The following is a 20,686-nucleotide window of genomic DNA, read 5'->3' on the forward strand; positions in this document are numbered from 1 at the left end:
AAATATTTAATAGAATAATTTTTTTAATAAAAATTAATAACCTATATAATAATTGACTGCATCAAGGCTATATTTCACTATATATGTATGAATATATAGATTTTTAAAAGATTTTTTAAAAATGAAATTATTTTTAAAAATATTTTGTAATTTTGATTTCAAATAGTTTGTAAATTTCTAAGTCTAAGAAGTATTTGAGATAATCAAGGACCTCCAATTTGAATAAGAAACTTAATATTAATTGTGCTTTATTAGTATGAGAAATTAGAGTATGATAGAATGATGTTGTCCACAAAGACTAACAAAATGACCAATGAAGAACTAAAATCACGAGTGAAGTAATAACTTTTAGATTAAGTAAACCATGTTGCATTAATGTTGAGGAAAAGTTGTAAAACCATTATTTATAGGTTTGTCTTTAAGTTGAACCAATGGTGAGAAATTTATCTCATCGTGTTGTATCTAGTCTTTGGCTGCTAATCAAGCTTTGTGTCTATCAATTGAACCATCAACATTGTATTTCAATTTAAAAACTTATTTGCATCCTATGAAATGTTTACTTTATTAACCAAAGACCAACTATCATTATCTTCCAAAACCTTAATCTTTTAAGTCATGACATCTCTCTATTTAGGATAAGAAACTACATGATGATAAGCTGATGCTCATAAGTAGTGAAAATTGATTGATAAATGTTTTGTACTTTTGATTGAGTTTGTCCACGGAATAAATTTTTTGAATGGATAAGGGTGTGAAGTGTTAAATCACACATAGTCAAACAAATAGGAGTGTTTTTTGGATACTCCAAATGATATTCGAATATGGACTTCAAATTCATCAATATTAGACATTGATGTTTTAAATGAATAATGAGACTCATTAGAGTGATGAACAATAGTTATATTTGAAGACAAATTGTCACTAATGGGTAAAGGAATTGTTGTATCATCATTAAAAAATGAACAATCTATAGATTTTGAAGGAAATATTATTTCATGAAAAAAAAATGTCCCTTGAAATAAAAAAAATAAAATTATTCGGTTTCTAGATTGTAGAATTTGTATCCCTTGTAGCCTTTGGGATAACCAAAAAAATGGATGGAATGATGCAACTAAATTTGTTTCTTAAAGTGGACAAATTTTAATGATTTTTAATCAGGTTTAGATCCATATAGAACCTGATAAGATGGTTTTTATTATAATACTAGAGGAAACCCTATTACTTAGAAAGACAAAAGTGAATACACATCCCCTATCACAATTGAATTGAAAAAATAAAGTTTATGCCACATTCAATAGATATTGATGTTTTCTCTCAACTATTGAGTTTTATTAAGGCGTCTCCACGCACAAAATTTGTTGTAGAGTGTCTTGTTCTTCTAGAAAATCAGATAGAGCAAGCTCTTTTGCATTATCAAACCCGAAACACTTAACCATTTGAAAAAATGTTTTATAAAACTGACAACTTCATATTTATGTACAAGTAAAAGTACCAAATAAAACAATTACAATCATCCATCAAAGTTAAGAAAGAACGTTTGTTATTATAAGTAAAATTATGATAAAATAACCAAATAATATATCAAATAATGATTGAGAAAAGTTATCATAGTGAAGGATAATCTCCTAATTTTTCATATTCATCTTATTATATTGCTATTATATATAATATATGAAAGTCGCGGAATTTGTATTTTTTTTTACGTACTATTTTATTGTTTTAAAGATTTTTTTTAACAGTCTTTGTCCCGATACAAATGAATTATATTAAAGAAAGTGTGGATAGCAAGTAAATCTTTAAAGATGCAACCTTTTTTCTGCTTCATCTTATTTATAAATTTGTTTCCTGAAATAATTTATATTTTATTTACGTATAATTCTGTAACTCGTAGAATTTTGTATTTTTTATCTCAATGTTCTTTAATTTTATGTTTAAACACTACAAAAACCATCAAATTATAATAAATTTTAGAAACCAAAATAATTAGTTACTATTTAATTTAATTAGAGATCATTTTAAAAATTAAAAAAATTATTGGTATCTAAAATAGTTTTTATTATTAATAAAAATTTATAAAGTAGTTTTTAAATTAGTATCTAACCATTAGTTACTAAGTTTTAGCTTAGATTCTAAATAAGTTTTTAAAAGATTAATTTAAAATCTAAAATATTAACAATTAAAATTTTGATAATTAATTTAAATACTAATGTAAAATTTATTTTATATATTTTTATTAATAATAAAAATTATTTTAAATACAAATAATTTTTTAGTTATTAAAATGATATTTAATTTAGTTAATATAGTGATTAATTAATTTTGATTGTTATTTAATGAATTTATTTATGTTTGAAGTTTGATTTAAAACTTGAAAATAGTTGTCTTTAGATGTTTTTATACTTGATTGGTATATTATCCTCCAATGTGAGTGTTTTCCATGGAAAGGGTGAAAGAATAATAATTTGAGTGTGTTACCAAATGGGGATAAGTTTGTATGTGATATTTGTGGATATACAATTACAACATTAAAGAGAAGAGGGACCGGTTTTATCTCATGCTACTCTGCTTCACACACTTCGCTGTTTTTGTTCTGTCCAAATGTATAAAGTCCCACCCAACAACATTATCGGTTGATGTCCCAACGGATAAAGAAACCATTTTTATGCCCTCCCATTTCATTATCTAACTTCTCCCTTCTTCTCTCTTCCTCAACTTCATAATGGCTGTAGCCATGGCTCCTTGCAGTCTTGGACTTCATTTGGGTGCTGAAAAAACCACTGTCTTCAAGCCCTCCTCTGTTTCTGATGTTGCCAAACTATGTTACATTACTCACAAAACAAGGTATATATTCTAACTCTAGCTTTCGGTTGCTTCTGTTGTGTTCACAGTTTCGGCTTAATGCTTCACTTCATGTAATAGTTCAATCAAAAGTATGATCTCATAATTAAGTTAATGGTTAGGCTGAAAGATATGTTCAATTTGTGGAAGAATTGTAAAAGTTGGCAAGTGAAGTGAGTGTAAAGCTGCTAGGAGTGGACCCCAATGATTTGTGTTAATTGTATGTACCATTTTGTCAGATTATCATCTTCAGGAATAACAATCATCCCACGAGCATCAACAGTTACTGGTACTGTGGAGGTATATATCTAGCAAAATCAAACAATATATATGTATTGCATGTGAATATATAGGCACAAACTAGTTCATTTTTCTGATGCTTGCTGATGAGTCTCATCACATTTGATTCAACTTTTGTGTGGTGGAGAACAGGATGGGAGTCAGGGAGAGGCTGATACAATTCCAACTCCGATAGTTATAATTGATCAAGATTCTGATCCTGATGCAACGGTGGTCGAGATAACCTTTGGTGATCGTCTTGGGGCCCTTCTTGATACTGTAATTGAATTCACTCACTCTCACTCTCTTTCTATGTACTTTCATTTTTGGATGATGAAACTGAGTATAAGCTATGTACTGAGAATATTGCAGATGAATGCGTTGAAAAACTTGGGGCTGAATGTTGTTAAGGCAAATGTGTTTTTGGATTCTTCTGGCAAGCACAACAAGTTTTCCATCACAAAAGCGTAAGGACTGTGTCAGTAATAATGCATACAACATTGTAGAACCAATTATTTGTTTAAAAAGCAAGAGGGTAGGTTTCAAATTCAATGCTCTACCATTCATCATAGCTAGATTGCAAATAACCCTTTATCATAGTAGAAGTTGTCGAGATAGCTTCTAATCATGTCTAATATTTACAGTGAAATAGCCTTCAGAATTGGCTTCTGAAATTAAATTAAACTGTATATTTGATTGACTGTGTTAGTGGAGCTTTGTTTGCAGTGATTCCGGTAGAAAAGTGGAAGATCCAGAGTTATTAGAGGCAATCCGTTTGACAATTTTAAATCAAATGATTCAGTATCACCCGGTATGTGTTTTCAGAAACTCTACTCATTCTTGTCTTATCTTGAATGAAGCATGCATGCATGGTTTGGTTAGAAAGAAAGAGGAATTAGAGTTAATTTGATTCAAAATGGTGGTGAAGGAATCAAGCGCCCAATTAGCTCTGGGAGCAGCTTTTGGACTTGTGGCTCCATTGCAGCAGGTGATGATCAAAACTCTTACTCTTCAATTAAAACTTCCACCCTAAACGAAATTCTGTAGTTTTAGGATTTGAAATCCTATTGGAGATCCACATCGATTATATATTTCATTCTTTATATCTGCATACCAACCTCACCACATAAATTGGTTTTATTTAATTGAATTATACTTAAAGTTCACTTTTTAATATGATATCATTTAAAACTTATCGTTATTTGTTGTATCGTGTCATCCCTTTCATGTCATTTTCGGACTATCCATATCATATATGCAAAATTGGTTATTTGAGATCCCTTGCTTTGTTAATGGTGGAACCTGGTCTAAATTTTGTTAACATATTTCAGGTTGATGTAGAGATAGCAACCCACATAACCATATTTGATGATGGCCCTGATCGAAGGTGCTGCTTAGTGGAAACTCACATTAATTAGCAGCAAGAGAAGCATAATTTTATCAATGAATTTGGGTTTTGTTTTTGCAGTTTGCTGTATGTGGAAACAGCTGATCGACCTGGATTACTGGTGGATCTTGTAAAGATCATTACTGACATTAACATTGCTGTTGAATCAGGAGAATTTGACACAGAGGTAATAAGCTAACTAAACTAATCATATATTAATTACTTTTCCACTGCTAAACATTGAACTTCAAATCAAACTTAGGGGCTCTTGGCTAAGGCAAAGTTTCATGTGAATTACAAGGATAAAGCTCTCATCAAGCCTCTTCAGCAGGTAAACACTTTTTCTTTGAATTTGTTGCAGCATTCATGGATTGTGATTAAAGTGATGTGGTTATTATATTGTAGGTTCTTGTTAACAGTTTGAGATATTTCTTGAGGCGACCTACAACTGAGGAATCCAGTTTTTGAGTGGCAATCATCACAAGTTTCAACAACTGCAACAAATCTTATATTCCCTCTCCAATATAATTGCACCATGCATCTATTCTTCTCCATTTATCCTGCTTTTACTCATCAAATCTAATAAACCAACATATCTTTGCAAAGTGAACATTGTCAATTTATCATTTTAAGGTTGTCCTGTTTTTTTACATTTTAGATTGATTTGCTTCCTCTTACTTAATTAGACATATATAAGAACAGAGGATATTAGGGTTGACTTTTTTGGTTTTTTTTACCATTCCTCATTTGTGTACATACAAAATAATAAACACACAAAAGAAAATAGAGCAAAATAGAATAAGGATATCAAGAAATTTTTATCAAAAGAAAACCTTTTCCAGTTTTTTACTAAGATTTTTAATCTCACACTATTGGGAATATCAATTTTCTATGTTGTTTATCTCACTTGTTTGCATTTTTTTTCCTCACTAGTCTTCTTTGTATAGAGAAGGAGAGAAAACTCCCTTATAAAGAGATAATAGATAATTAATATTGGTTACTTAATAATATAAAAATTATAAAAAAAATTGTTAAAAGAACAAATAATCAATGATGCTTGTATCTCTAAATAAAATAATAATTCAAAATTAATATATATTCTAAAAATTATATTGAACACAAAAAAAATTATCATCAGAAAATGGAATGAGCACAGCCATAATCACACAACAATGACTTTACAAAGACAACAATTATCAATTATCAAGAGTATCTCTTAAAGTGGTGAACTAATGTATTGTTTGGTTGAGATAATTTAAAAGGAATTATTTGAGTTTATTTTGTGAGGATTGTGTATGTTTAGAATAGATTATTTGAAATGTTTTGTAAAGAAAGTAAAAAAATGAGTGTTAGATGAGAAGAAAATGAAGGATTAAAAAGGATAGTTGATAAATTACTAATTTACTCTTGTGTCTTCTTTCTAAATTGGCATGACTTTTGATCACTTTATATAAATCTTCTGCTGCTACAAAAAAGCACTGCAATCCTTCCTCTTCTCTGTTTTACACATAATCTTTCCTGTTTTAACTTGTTAGTCTCTTAGATTCGTCCTATATAATACATAGTTTCTATGCATATGTTTTAAAATTTTGGAAATTACTTTTTGCACCCCATAACTTTTTCATTCAATCTTATACTTTAAAAATTCCAAAATTATCTATGTCAGATTCCACCATCTACAATACAAAATTTGTATTTTGAATTGAGATGTGTTATGGAATTTTGCACCCCATAACTTCTTCATTCACTCTTATACTTTAAAAAATTCCAAAATTATCTATTTCAGATTCCACAATCTATAATACAAAATTTGTATTTTGAATTGAGATGTATTATGGAGTGTACAATCTGAAACACACAATTATACTTTCAGATTCTATAATTCGTGAATTTCAAATTCTATAACTCGTGAAGTCTTTCATATTCTGAAATTAAAAAAAATATTTAATAAAAAATATCAAAGGTGAGTATTTTTAAAGAATGTGGTATAGGAAGAAAGTCATGGAGTTGCAAGAAAAAAACTTCCATCAATACCTAATTCATAACACATCCATAAAATTTGGTAAAGTTCAATGATTTTTTTATATTTAATAATATTTTTTGTCTTTATAAAATACATAAATTATTTCAATTTCAATATTCATATATAATGTAATAGTCAAATCTAACTCATTTTATTATAAAAATTAAATGTAATATTATATATACATAATTAATATATATATATATATATTAATTTATATTATTTAATTAGAATAATAATTTATTAGTACCATTAAAATTTAAAATTTATTAAAAATAATAATATTGTAATATTTTTTAATCCATATTGAGTTTCATAATAATGATATTATAACACAATTTAACTAACTAATTTATCTAAATAACTCAATCATATAAAATCATATAAAATCAGCTAAAGAGATTGAGATTTGCACCTACTTATATACTATTTAAAATTTATATTTAAAAAATTATTTTTTTATGGAAATGCAGACGAGCTAATGCGCCATCCCTAGTTTCAGCAATGCCTATATTCTGGTTTTTTATACATAGGGTAGGAAGCCCCCATGTTTGTAGTGCTTCTGTTAGGTTTTTTTATTTTTTGGAAATTTTTCATGTGAAAAACGATCTATAATTTTCTGACTCAGCTTTGGATTAAAACTTTTCATGTGTATCTTCCTGGATTTTCATTGCAGTAATGTTTGTCCAATGAATGTGGCAAAGATAGCTTCACTTACATAAGAATATAAGATTGCGAAATATAATTCAAAGTACACTTACATGTCATGTGTATCATTAAAAAAGCAATGAATGAGGTGAGTGAGGGACAGCCTTAAACAATTGAATTTTTTTTTCAAACTTATCTGCTACCTACCACTGAGAAATTATTATGAAATATGAAAGGAACCTGATTCTAAGACCCAATTTGGAGTATTGAAAGGAAAGGTAGTTGAGAAAATCAACTTGTGCTAGTCTCACAGACAAGTAAAGCATGAGTATCTTAATTATTTGATAAAATAACTAAGAGGGTATGCAACTTTATGTATCTAATCTAATTATAGTTATGATTTCAAATTTAGAATATTTAGTGTAGTTAATAATAAATGTATTCTTAGTTGAGTGTGTAATTTTTCTTTTTTTCTTGTATATTTCTTTCCATATATTAGAATGTCCCTCTTATCTTTCTTGTATTTAATCTTGTTATTGACCTATTTCAGAAATAAAAATTAATGACTCCGTATCTCTTGATTTATGTTAATAGAGGGATTAATGTCTTTCGATATAAGTATCGAGAATTAATAACTTTAAATCACAGTATCAAAATACGATATACTTATTCATCAAATCAATCCATAATACTACAACATGGTTATTGTAAGCATTGCAGTTTCTGTCTGCTATGAGAGATTGACAGGTCTGGGTCCTTCAACATTTATTTTGATGTCAAATCTGCCAAAGCAAGAAGATGATTCATGCAAGTGACTTGGCCAACAAATGACCACCTCATCACTTGCTCTAGATTCAATCTCAAAAGCTCTAAAATCAATGCAAAGAAAATGAGGAGGTCTATTATGCAGTGACTAACTCTGCTGATAAATGGGCCTCACAATAGTCACATCAACATTAAAAACCATATCAACAAGTTCAGTTCATGCCATAAGTAGCTTCTCTAGCCTTTGCTTGGAAAGGATAATGGAATGTAGAACAATGAATGAAGAAATATTAAAAAGTAAAACTGTTTGAATTACTATAAAATGAGTAGAAACTTATGAAGAAATTGTTGATAAATGTAATTAATTTGATAGAACTGAATAGAGTTGTTCAATGCTTTTTAAAGTATGAATTGTCTTTCTTCTCTTTCTTAAAATTTAAAGATTGTATCAAAGAAAATTGGTGAAAGAAGAAGGTTTCAAATTTGTGAAAAAATCACTTATATCGAAAACAAATTGAGGACAACTAAGGGTAATTTGGAGAAGAGAAAACTCATTTCGCTGCTGAAAAATTCAAGGTGGAATCTACCATTATTTGTGTGTGCTTTTTTATTGATCTAAACACAATTGTATCTCTCAAATTACCCTTATTCCATTGTCTGAATGATTGCATGTGTTGATCGAAAGGAAGCATGAATGTTTATACTAAGTCTGAGGAGTGAATATCCATGTTACAAATTTGGTTAAATTCTTTATATCAGCACTTTTTGTTTATTTTATTTCTATCTTTTTATTCATCAAGTCATAATGCATATCATATTCAAACTTTTCTCTATTCTTTCTCTTTCTCTTCATGAAGTATAGAATGACATGGATGGTTGTGGAATGTTCAAATAGAAATGGTCTGGTTTTGTCACCTTACCTAGTTGTTCTCTTTCTTGATTCGGTCATGGAAGAGTTTCCTTCTGCTATAGAGGTATAATATTCCCTCTGCAACTGTGTTTTCTATTTTTTGGTAATTAAGAATCCCGAATGGTGTTTTAGGGTCAACTTAGTACACCCCAACAGCTGCATTACCTACCTGGTCAGTAGTCATCAATGTAACAATTCTGGATTCGTTTGCAGTATTGGTTGAATGCTTCAGGATTGTGCTGCTTTTTATACTTTCTATTTACTCCTACCTACTTTCAGGAACCCAGACTTAAAATATTGCTCTAGCTGGTCATTCTCACTGGTTTGGTTTATGAATATAGCCATAGGTTTTGGACCTGAAATGTTGGATAAAGTGCAATCAGTGTAGGAGTGACATCCAATAGAGTTTAAGAGGATGTAAAAGTATTAAAATCATGAGACTATTAAAACAATCAGATAAGTGATATATTAACAACTTGCATGAAGTAGTGACAAAAATACATTTTCTTAATATCATGAATCACAGGTTGTATACTGTAACAGTTGTCAATGTATCATTATTGAAACAGCTAAGTTGAGTGAAGACTTGAAATACCATACTTGCTCGTATTCTAGAAAGGCTCAACATTAGTCTTGCTATATATCATACACAATTAACCAACTATCAGTCTACAACTTAAAGAACTTTTCCTTATTTTATATTGGGGTTTTGTTAAAACTTTGTCCAACGTAGGTGTTGGAAGAAAACTACCATCTTTAGTTTGTGAGATGGGAAGATTGATGTAGTCAAGAATAAACCGTCTTCTTCAATTGTCTGACATTCATATATTCTGAAATTGGATTCAACGTGGTTTTGTTTAAATACTTCTTCAACTTGTTTAGAAAATCATATGTAGTTGGGAACAACTGGTATAAACAAAATAATCTTTCAAATTAACTTTGGTAGAATCGACTACTAGCTGAACTGTCTAAGAAGTGATAATAGCAAGTCATTTTTCCCTCCTTGTTCGATTTATAGATAATTCCCATCGCTTACGATACTTATTATGATGTGGAATATAGTTTGTGATGAGAGAAAAACTCAGACTAGGAGTCTGAATCTACATATAATGTATTAAGTAGCTTGAGAACTGGAGATCGTTGCATCCCTTTTTTATTAATCTTTCTGGTATAAAAAGGGAGAAGCAGTGTTCCAAATAGAGTTGCTAAATGAAAAGGAGATATTGTATTATCAATAGAATTGCACTTTTTGAAGCAAAGTTTTTGTTTGCTTTTGTATGCTATGGAAAATTCGCAAGAACTTAACCGAAACTTGATTTTAACTATCCTAGTTTACCTCGATGCAGAAGAATAGAAAAGCTTGATCCGAGCCTGATCAGCAAATGCATAATCAGCTAGACTTGCTATCATGAGTGGAGTTTGATTCCCACTAAAAGGATTGCCTAAATTGAGGAATATGTCTCAATGTCCTATGTTGTATTTACATAGAGATCCTATGCTCTAAACATGATTCATCTATAGAAAACTTGACACCGACTTAAATACAGTTCACTCATTTTCTATACTCAATTATTGTGCAACATTTTTCCTGAGATTGCGGCAACTAGTGCTGCTCTGAAGTTAGGATCCTTAGTCAAGGAAGTGGCCATCTGTTCTACCAAAACCTGAGGGACTTCTGGTGCATCAATTTTGGGAGTTGCATTCTTGGAATCGCTGCTGGACTTGGATTTTGTCCAGTCAAGGGTAACTGTTGGTGCGGAAGAGCCAAGAGACCCTGAACATGGGGCCACACCACGGTTGGAGCCTGTTGTTACCTCCATTTGAGATGGGTGGGGATGATTGTGCTCTCCTTCATAAGTTGCAACCAGAACAGATTGATCATCCACACTTCTTTGCACCTGAATATTGAATTACAAACACAAATTTAGCTTGAGATCCAGTTTCTTAGTGGAGTTTTAATGCTTGGTTATTCTTGATTAGCCCATGGATTTACCTTCTTTTTGACCGGGCAACTTGGAGCAAAAGAGCACTTGAAGTAAGCTCTTGGAGAAGGGTTATCCCTGGTCACCTTTTGTCCATATTTCCTCCATTGATACCCATCTTTCACAATCTGGAGACACGAAAAAATGATGAAAAGCCTGTCAAACTAATGCACAACAATCTTAATGGTTATGACTCAAATGAGTTTTATGCTCAGTTTTGCTGTTAAGAAAATCTTACCAGGCTTGTATCAGATGCTTCCGTCCTCACGTAAACTCTTGAAACTGTTGTCTTGATTTCCTCCTTTGGTTTCTTGCATGATTCTTCATCGGTTGAGCTGCTCTCAGAGTTTCCGTTGATGCCCATCGGAGTGCTATTATTGTTGCTGCTTTCAGACTTCCTTTTCTTGGATGAGCTGAGCTCTTTCTCAGGATTCTTCCTCATATATTCCATCAGATTGTTTCGCAAAGCGTTGTAGTTCTCACACATCTCCGTGAGCATTTCGCTCAATTTCTTGTTTTCTGCACTCACCCGCTTCAGCTCCTCCACCAAGGCACCAGAAGACTGAAATGGCAGCACACACATGATCATTATGCAGCTTTAAAAAGAGGAAAATAGCTTATATCTAGTTTCCTCACTGAACTAAATTATTAACAAGAGAATCGCTCAACCAAATGGTGCCACAGGGAGCAATATCGAAGCTAGAATAATATATATAGATTGCTGACAGAAGAACACAAATTAAAGAAGTAGAATTGGCAGAACAAACCTGTTCTTTTACAGAAGATTTCTTCAGCCCCAGAGAGAAAAAATTATGTTCCACCTCCTTTTTCTGAAATGAACACACAGAGAAGAAAATTATTTCCCATATCAAACATTATTCTGAGGGGGGACAATTGACGAACATCTTCCACGCAATATCAAACATCATCGGAATGGATTGTTTAGACTTACGGGAAGTTCTTGATGAAGCCTGAGAGGAATAATATTGAGATCCAAGGAAGTGTTAATCCGTGATGAATAATCCATGACAGACAAATAACAAAGTCAAAGAAGAAGCAGATTCCCGGCAATAAGTACTCTTGTGTAAAGCTTCAATTGTTGGACGCAAAAGTCAAACTGTAGCTAAATTTTAAATTTTTTTGAAATCAAACAATACCCAGATGAAGAGAATACAGAAGAAGGTGAAAGGTTGAAAATTGGTGAAGTTGGTAGTGAAGGAATTTGAGAGAGGGTTATATAAGAGGAAGAAAGGTAGAGCGCAAGTTGAAAGGAGCACAAGTTGAAGAAGGAAACTGAGAGGAAGCAGAGAGAAGAAGAAGACACACCAATCTATCCAGAGCTGGCATTTTAATTAATTAATTAATTATTATTATTATTATTATTATTATTTCGATTTCAACACGTCCTTATTATATACACTATACTCCTAAACAAGATAAGAAGAGCGTGTCACTCCATTTATTATTATTTTAATAATAATAATTTATTATTATTATTTTATTATTATTATTATTAAAAATAACATGTTTGACGTGAGAAATATATGTCGGTGAAATTGTGAGTACATGGAATGGAATTCAAATTTCAAAGTCAAGCCCGCCTTGAAAATTCTGCACTAAATTTATTTATTTATTTATTTTTTTACATTTTCCAAATCTACCATAAATATCTATTTTATGATAGTTATTTAAAATATTTGATTATTGGCATTAAAAAAAAAAATGGTGAAAAATGAAGTTTGACAGCGTGCGGTGGAGAGAAGTTCTATGTTGACCCGAAGTCGTCTTAATTTGTCCTGGTCATAGTTTGTTTGTGAGTGGGGTCCACTTTTTTATTTCTTGTCGCAGTTCCTATTTCAAACATTTTCCACGTTGCGTCATCTATCATTTCAATTATCGCACTTCAATCCGAATAAACTCATTATACTTTATTTATTTTTTATATAATATAAGTGTTGTGTTTTATATTGAATAGTGTTTTCAAACATTGAAGACTCATTCGAAATTTACTAAATGCAAAATTAGTAAAAATAATAAGAGTTATTTAGAAGATGTTCTTATTTTTCTTAATTAGAATATTTAGTTTAATTATAAACAGTTTTTTTTAGTCAAATTGTTATTTTGTTTTTCTCCCTTCCTCTTCCTTTATATATGATTATAATGTATATTTTTAAATTAATTATAATGTCCAATATTCAATTCATATTCACAATTAATACTCTCTTCTATTTATGAAAAGTAAATGAGATTTTCTTTTTCATTAACTCGGTATTAATATTGTTTTGTTATCCATGATCTCACAACAACAAATCAAGTATTTTTATTTTTACGATGATGCACTTAAATATGACTCATTGATAATATAGTTCATAACAAACTGTGTAAATAGGCTCATCAGACAAAACAAAGATACGTAATCAATACAATACTCATTACACATTAAATATTGAGCACTACTTGAACATCATAGTATCTCTTTTGCATATACAACTTTGACGGAGAGTCGAAGCTTGAGACTTCGGAACATGAAGAAAAGAAGAAGTGAAAGACAACTAAAGAGAAGAAAGTAATTGTAAAATCGGATACCCTTACTATCTCAATCTCATATACAATAACAAATATCAATAAGAACGATTAATGATTAAATGATTTAAAAAAAAGTATTAAACTTTTGTTTAAGATTGATTATTTCGAAAAATAGAGTTTCAACTTTTAATTTGTATACTACATTCTTTCATTTATTTAAATGTTAATAAATCTTTCAAATCTTAAATGGTGCAAGTATTAATTGGCTAACTTTATCCTTTATGTCTCAAAATACATCTCTTTCTCGTAACAATTATTTAACAATGACTATAAAGATAGAAGAAAGATACTTCCATATGATAAAAACGTAATTTTATTAAAAGAAGCTGCATCAAACAAGCCAAACAAAAAAGTATTCAACTAAACATAGATAGGAGTAAAATAAGAGAATTACCATAAAATTTATTGAAGCTTTATGAATGTATATTTTAATTATCTTTTGCATGTGTAGATTTCTTTAAAAACATACAACATTTATAATATTTATAGACGGTAAATGTAAAATAGAAAGTGATTTTTTATTGCTAAGTCGAATAAAAAATTATAATATATTTTTAGCTTTGTTTTTATTAAAGAAATTATTTTATGAGATCTTAATTTAGTTTTTGTGAATTTTATTATATCACTTTCAGTAAAATAGTTTTAAAAGATCTACATTCTTATTAGTGTTTTATTAAATATATATTTTTTAAAAGTGAAATTTATGAAGCTATTTTAATTAAAAAAGTTATATATAAGTGAGAGAGACGTTGTTATTTAGGTTATATTATAAAAGAGTGTTGATATGAAAAACGTTTGGTAGTGAAAGAGCAGGAAGAAAGCAAGTAGTTTTGGGAGAAATGAGAGTTCCACGTGGATCATTTGGTCATACTTTCGGTGCAAGTGTCTCAACCGTGTTATTTTTTCTTCACTCCAAACATCACTACAAAATAAGCTTTAATTTTGTAATAATAATCACTTATATTTCATGTCCACACACGATTATTATGAAAAAGATAATGACATTTCACACTTCTAATTCATTTGATAAATTAATTTTAAAAAATTAAATTAAATTTAAATTTTATTTTTTAAAATTATGTTAGATTAATTTAGAGTTTATTCTAACCCGAGTTTGTTAATTTATTAAAACATTCGCTCTTAGATAGCTATTGAATCATCCATAAATATATAGTTTCACGTTGATCTTAACGATCGTTGTCATACTATCTATAAATATATAGTCAGATACATGAGTTAAGTGATCTAGATGTGAGAGTTAAGTGATCTTGATGTGAAAATATGTGAAAAATCTCATATTTCAAATCAAGATAATGAAATTTCACAATTCAAGTTCACTTCATAAATAAATTGGCTTTACAAATCGAGTTAGGTTTAAGGTTCACTTCTTAAGATGATATTCGATTAATTTAGAGTTTATTATAGCCAGAGTTTGTTGGTTTTATTATATCATTCGCATTTAGATCGCTATTGAATCATCCATAAATATAGTCTCAAGCAGATTTCAACAACTACTATTAGACTATTCATAAATATATAGTCACATATACGAGTTAGCTGGTCTTGATGTAAAATTAGGTTGAAAATCTCATTTGAACTAAAAATTGGATGCAAATTTCACCTTACAAATCCAATAGAATTTTTTTAATCTTTTATATGATAGAAATAGATTTTGTTGTGGTGTGGTATAGTTGTAAATGAATGAAGGATTGAAAAATGTAAAGGGTGTTATCTTATCTAAGATCTAAGTGTGTGGGAAAAATGGAATGATTAAAGGGAAAAGTGAGAAAGGTAATGGAAAAAAGTACAAGAAGTGAGACCCACAAATTGACCATGACCAAATTTAATGAAGAGGACCCAGATTCAGCACATTAGTCAATCCATTGAACTCAACCCAAAACAAACCTCATTTTTGTTTTCTTCAAGTTCACATTCATGAATGCCTTTATTTTATTTTTTCTCCCATCTCCAATTAATTACGCCACCTAATCATGGACAATTACCTTTTCCAGCTCAAACCAGTTAGGGTTCATCTTGCACCAACCCACCCACTTTAAACACACATCAAAATCCTCTTTCCAAACTCAATTTCATTTTTACATCAAGTGAAATAAATAATCTTTTGCTATTTATATATAAATTAAATTTAGACTGATCTAAAAGTTAATTTTAGATCAAAATGTTTTTTAAAAAATTAACATAAAAATGCAATAAACATCAATAACATTAAATCAAACTTTAATATTATAATTAGACTAGATTTAATATCTGACAAAACAGAGTAGATATCAACAATATTCAAATGAATCAAATGATACATAAAAAAAATAATATAAATAAAATTTCATGTAAAATATTAACAACTACCAATTTTGATTATAAAAGTATGACATCTCTCTTAAAAAATACCATAAATAAATTTGGACTAGTCTGCATTGTCTATAGTCCGAGGAGTTAGGTGAGTCAGACCAATGTGAATCGATGGACTCAAAAGGTTAACACATTTTACCTAAATGAAGATAAGTTAGGTGGGTCAAATAAATACGAATTGGTGAACTAAAAAAATTAACTCACCTCATCTAAATGAAGACGAGTTGGCAAGTTAAGTGAGTCAGATCAATACAAATTGATGGACTCAAAAAGTTAAATTGTCCTACTGCCTAAATGAAGATGAGTTCACAAATCTACCCGTTGATCTGATCCACTTTCTCATCCTTAACTCTAAAAAAAATAAAAAATTATTGTTTTTTTATATATTTTTAAATATAAATAATTGTAATTGATATTTTCGTAAATTTCTTATTTTCTATTTATTGTAAAACAACATAAATATGATATTGTTGAGAAAATTTAAAGCAACTTTAACATTTTACGGGATAGGTTTTACATTTAATTTATAATTTGTGTACGTCAAATCATCTTCAGTTTGGATAAAATTAGACTTAGTAGTTATAACTTATGATGATAAAAAAAAGTACCACGTATATGGAAGTGATCACGCAAAACTTTACATTTCTATTGACTATAAATTAGCAAATCAATAATATTTAACAAAGGTTTGTGGTTGCTAATTTCTTTAGACTTAGCTTCATGCTTTTAAATCATAAACACGTTAAAAAAATAAACAAAATGAAGGACTTGATAAGAAAAAACGAGTTAAAATTACTTAAAGAGAAAGTTAATTATTTGTATTTCTTAAGACTTTTTCTTTTTATATATTTTTTTATGGTAAAGATGGGGCTTCTTCCAATTTTAGACTTAAATTGTTTAGAAAAACAATTTTAATTTTTTGAAAAATACGAATAAAAATTAGAAGTGTAGGAGATTAAAAAGTAAGAGAGACTATTAGAATATGAAAAGGTATATATACTAAAAGGAATAATAATATATTGAAAATCTAAATTTTTTATACAACCATCTTACAACTTCTAATACTATTATTTTAATATTGAATAATGATACATTGACAATCTCAATTTTTTATACAACCACATTACAACTTCCATTGCTATTATTTTAATACTTTTTTTATATTATTTAAGAACAAATTGATAAATGATATATTGACAACCTACTCTAATATACAACCCCATTTCTCTATCTAAAATTTTATTTTTTGCGTAAAATGATAAAAATATCTTTTTTTTTCATATCATCAGGTTGTATACTGAAGCAGGTTGTGAGTATATAATTTATCTTACAAATTTATCCTTTATTATTATTATATATATATATATATATATATATTTATTTCTAAACTTATCACATCAAGAATGGTATACAACTTCAAAAAAATTTGAAACTATCATTTTTTTAATTTTTTTATCATTTAATTACAATTTTTTTATTATATATATTTATTTTTAAATTCATCTTACATAATACTTTAAAAGTTGACAAAAACATCATTTTCCAAAAAAAAAAACAAAAAACAAGACAATAGTTGTTTTTTGAGGTGGATGAAGTGAATGATGGGTGAAACAGAGAAAAACGTAGTGATTGGAAGGTAGTGGATAAGTAACGTGTGTGAATCTACACCCAAGACTGCTTTTCCAGATACTTTTCATCTCTTCAAATTCAAATTCAAACTCAAATATCAAAAACACAACACAACTTGTTGCAGAGTGATGCCATGCATGATGTAACCGACGCAAACGCCATCACTTTCTGCATATTATTCTCACACTCTTTTTTACCAAACATTTTTTCCATCTCATTACTATTTCAGGCCACACGCCAAATTGTATTTATCAAATATGGCTTTTCTCAAAAATATAAATTTTATGAAAATAGTTATTTATATTTTTTTACTTTACCTTTGTAGAATAATACTTCAGAATATATTAAATAAATTTGTTAACAATTCATCCTTCCTATAACTACACTTGTCTCTACTCTACACTATAATATAAGAACAAACAAATCCCTATCAGAGTGTTTTAATAAAAAAAAAATTGATCATCATTCTCATTTATGCATACTAGCTCTCTCTTATATTACAAACAACATCTAACAACTATTAACACATAATAATTCTATTATTTTCTTATAGGATAATAAAAGCGTAGTATTTTTACTATTGATTTAATCAGTATTAAGTCAGTTTATCTGTAAAACATAATTAAGGTGTAATTGGGCTTCCTTTGAGTTTTACGAGTGTATCCATAATAACGAAGATCTAACCAAAAGATATAAATAGTAACAATAGTCAAGCGTTACATGTAATTTTTTCAAGTCTCACACCTGCAGATCCTACTCGGACTAACTTGAGCATCAAAGTATATTTATAGGTTCCTTCAGTCATTTAGCATAAACGAAAGGATCGAAACTGAAATATCATTCAACCTGGAAACCGAGAAGACCGAAAGAAGAAGATAAGAAAGTCAGTACAAGAGGAATCCAACCACGTAAAAACAATATTATTTACGCATCGAAGTATTTTTGCATATTTGTCGAGTCATTTAGTAGAAGTAAAAGGATCGAGACTAAAAGATCATTCAACCTGGAGACCAAGAAGACCAAAAGAAAAATATAAGAAAGTCAGGAAGAATTCAACCGCATAGTAATATTTACTGTTACCAAAAATTTAAAATATAAAGATAGGTGTTTTAACATGTTTAGAAGGCATAGGTGTCTCTAAAAATATGAACGCATATTAACAACCTTCCTTTAACAGAGTATGTAGTGTAAAATGAAATGAAACATATGTGAAATTAAGGATTAAACTAAAATCACAACTTTTTAAAAGATATGAAATGAATTTTTAAAAAATGGAAGAAACAGAAGTGCATGTAAAAGTAAAGGTTAGGGCAAAGGAACGTATTAGTAACGTTACTAGTGTAATAAAAAAATAAATAAAAAAGTGGGAAAGAAAGAGGTGGGAAGAGTCACGTGTACATAATAGTAATATTATTATTGAGTTCCGTGTCTCATGTGATATCTTCTTTTTATATGTTTACGTGCGTTCATCATATCCACTAATTAATAATATGAACTAATTTTTGTAAATCACAACATATTAATAGTAATTAATTTTATGGATTGAGATTAGTGAAGTAGGAAAAATGGTGTATGACTTTGACATTCCATTCGTGTATTAATTGTGTGCATGGATTCAAAAGTGGGAAGAAGATTTAAATTCTGGTCTTATTTCTTAGCACGTGTTTGGAATAAGCATTATTATTATTATTCTTTGGGTGCAAATGCAAAATGCAGATGCAAGTAGCAAGAAGAGGATTTGGCAAGTTGTGGTGGGCCCAGTTTGTGAGAACTCCAAATGGGAAGAACTTTCCTCTTGTGTTTAATTTTAACAACCAGTGAAGAAAGGCAAAAAGTAATTAAAGAAAGAAAGAAGAAGAAAAAAAGAATGGGAAACAAACAAACAAACAAGGAATGTGCACGAGGATTGACTTCTCTATGACTCACCAAACCTCATTATTCCTGTCTGTCACTTTCTTTTGTCGGCACATTACTCTAATTTTAACATACCTAACACATTCTTCAAATTATATTTCTAAATACTTTTTCTTCTTTGCAAAAATAAGTAACTCTGGTAACACAAATTCAAATTATCATTTCTTCTTACAACTTATTCGAGATACAGTCTTTTCTTCAATTTCAGATGTTTTTTTTTAGTTTAGAGAAGATGAGATATCTGCAAAGATAATCTGAAATTTAAGTCAGATGAGATAAGTTTAATCGGTACATTTTAAAATTTAACAATCATTATCTTTTATTATTGAATTTCCTCTTATTTATATTTGTCTACGGAGTCTTGTACTGTCAGAAGAATTAGTGTATGTCAAATAATTATTTAATTATGTTTTTGTATGTTTTAATTATGATTAATATTTATAATCTATTATTTGACATGACTGTTACTCTTTTAGTGAGAAGTCGTTAGACTACATGGTGGCCAATTACTCGACCTTCCGATTTTTTATAAAACATCACTTAAATATGACTCACATCTTTCTTAGTTGTAAGTGATTATTTTTGGTAAAACACCACTTAAGTGTCATTCACATTGTTAACATATTTAATTTTCTATTTTAAATTATTGAGTTTTGTTTGTTTGACCCAACTTTCCTTTTCTGATTCAGTTAGGTCTTAATCTTTTTCTTATATATTCACCATGTATTTTACTCTCTAATATATAAGTGAATAAAAGTTTATTTGATATTTATTTTTCTCTACAATTGGGGTTCATCAAAACCTCTATTTCTCCATTATGATTATGTGCGATTACGTACGCTACATTAAAGCATCACATTAGCCAATGAATATTATTCATCTTCATTTACTGTAATATGGTATCAGAGCCATTTCGATCCTATCCTAGCGAGTGTTTGTTGGCCTATCGTGCCACCCGCTATCGGGCCATTATCGGACCACCCATAATATGTTATCCCACGCACGAGCTGTCACTCTGAGGGAGGTGTGTTGGAGATCCCACATCGATGAAGACATTTCATTGTATATAAGTGGGTGCAAACCTTAACCTCATGAGCCGGTTTTATGGAGTTGAGTTAGACTTAAAGTCCACTTCGTAAGAATATTCAATGTGTATTTGTTATTTAAGTTTAAATAATAAATAATTAAAACAATTACGATACGGATATAACTAAAAACAATATATATTGTCATAGGTTTGATATATATATATATATGAGAAAAACCAAAGTATATAACCAAACCATTTAAAGAAACAAAATTGAATCTTCCTAATGTGTTTAGTAAAATAAATATCAACTTTCAAAATCGTCTAA

General features: G+C 29.2%; 2 protein-coding genes across 3 annotated transcripts; one reads left to right on the plus strand and one right to left on the minus strand.

The window, feature by feature from the left end:
• Positions 1-2,554: 2,554 nt before the first annotated feature.
• LOC137836075 (ACT domain-containing protein ACR11-like) lies at positions 2,555-5,109 on the plus strand. 2 transcript variants are annotated; one of them, XM_068644897.1, is made up of 10 exons: positions 2,555-2,841; positions 3,078-3,138; positions 3,271-3,396; positions 3,490-3,584; positions 3,844-3,928; positions 4,046-4,105; positions 4,449-4,504; positions 4,586-4,691; positions 4,767-4,835; positions 4,910-5,109. In XM_068644897.1, exons 1-10 carry the CDS (start codon positions 2,720-2,722, stop codon positions 4,970-4,972), a joined length of 843 nt encoding a protein of 280 aa, XP_068500998.1. In that variant the 5' UTR covers positions 2,555-2,719; the 3' UTR covers positions 4,973-5,109. The 2 variants fall into 2 exon arrangements, with proteins under 2 accessions (XP_068500998.1, XP_068500999.1); XM_068644898.1 differs by lacking the exon at positions 3,078-3,138 and having other exon boundaries at positions 2,633-2,841.
• Positions 5,110-10,052: 4,943 nt separating this feature from the next.
• Positions 10,053-12,213, minus strand: LOC137836074 (probable WRKY transcription factor 40). The gene is made up of 5 exons (XM_068644896.1): positions 11,785-12,213; positions 11,600-11,662; positions 11,071-11,394; positions 10,844-10,960; positions 10,053-10,748 (listed from the first exon to the last, which is right to left on the minus strand). Exons 1-5 carry the CDS (start codon positions 11,857-11,859, stop codon positions 10,416-10,418), a joined length of 912 nt encoding a protein of 303 aa, XP_068500997.1. The 5' UTR covers positions 11,860-12,213; the 3' UTR covers positions 10,053-10,415.
• Between the last annotated feature and the right edge of the window lie 8,473 nt (positions 12,214-20,686).

This window comes from Phaseolus vulgaris, chromosome 5 (assembly GCF_000499845.2).
Source record: "Phaseolus vulgaris cultivar G19833 chromosome 5, P. vulgaris v2.0, whole genome shotgun sequence".
Lineage (NCBI taxonomy): Eukaryota > Viridiplantae > Streptophyta > Magnoliopsida > Fabales > Fabaceae > Phaseolus > Phaseolus vulgaris.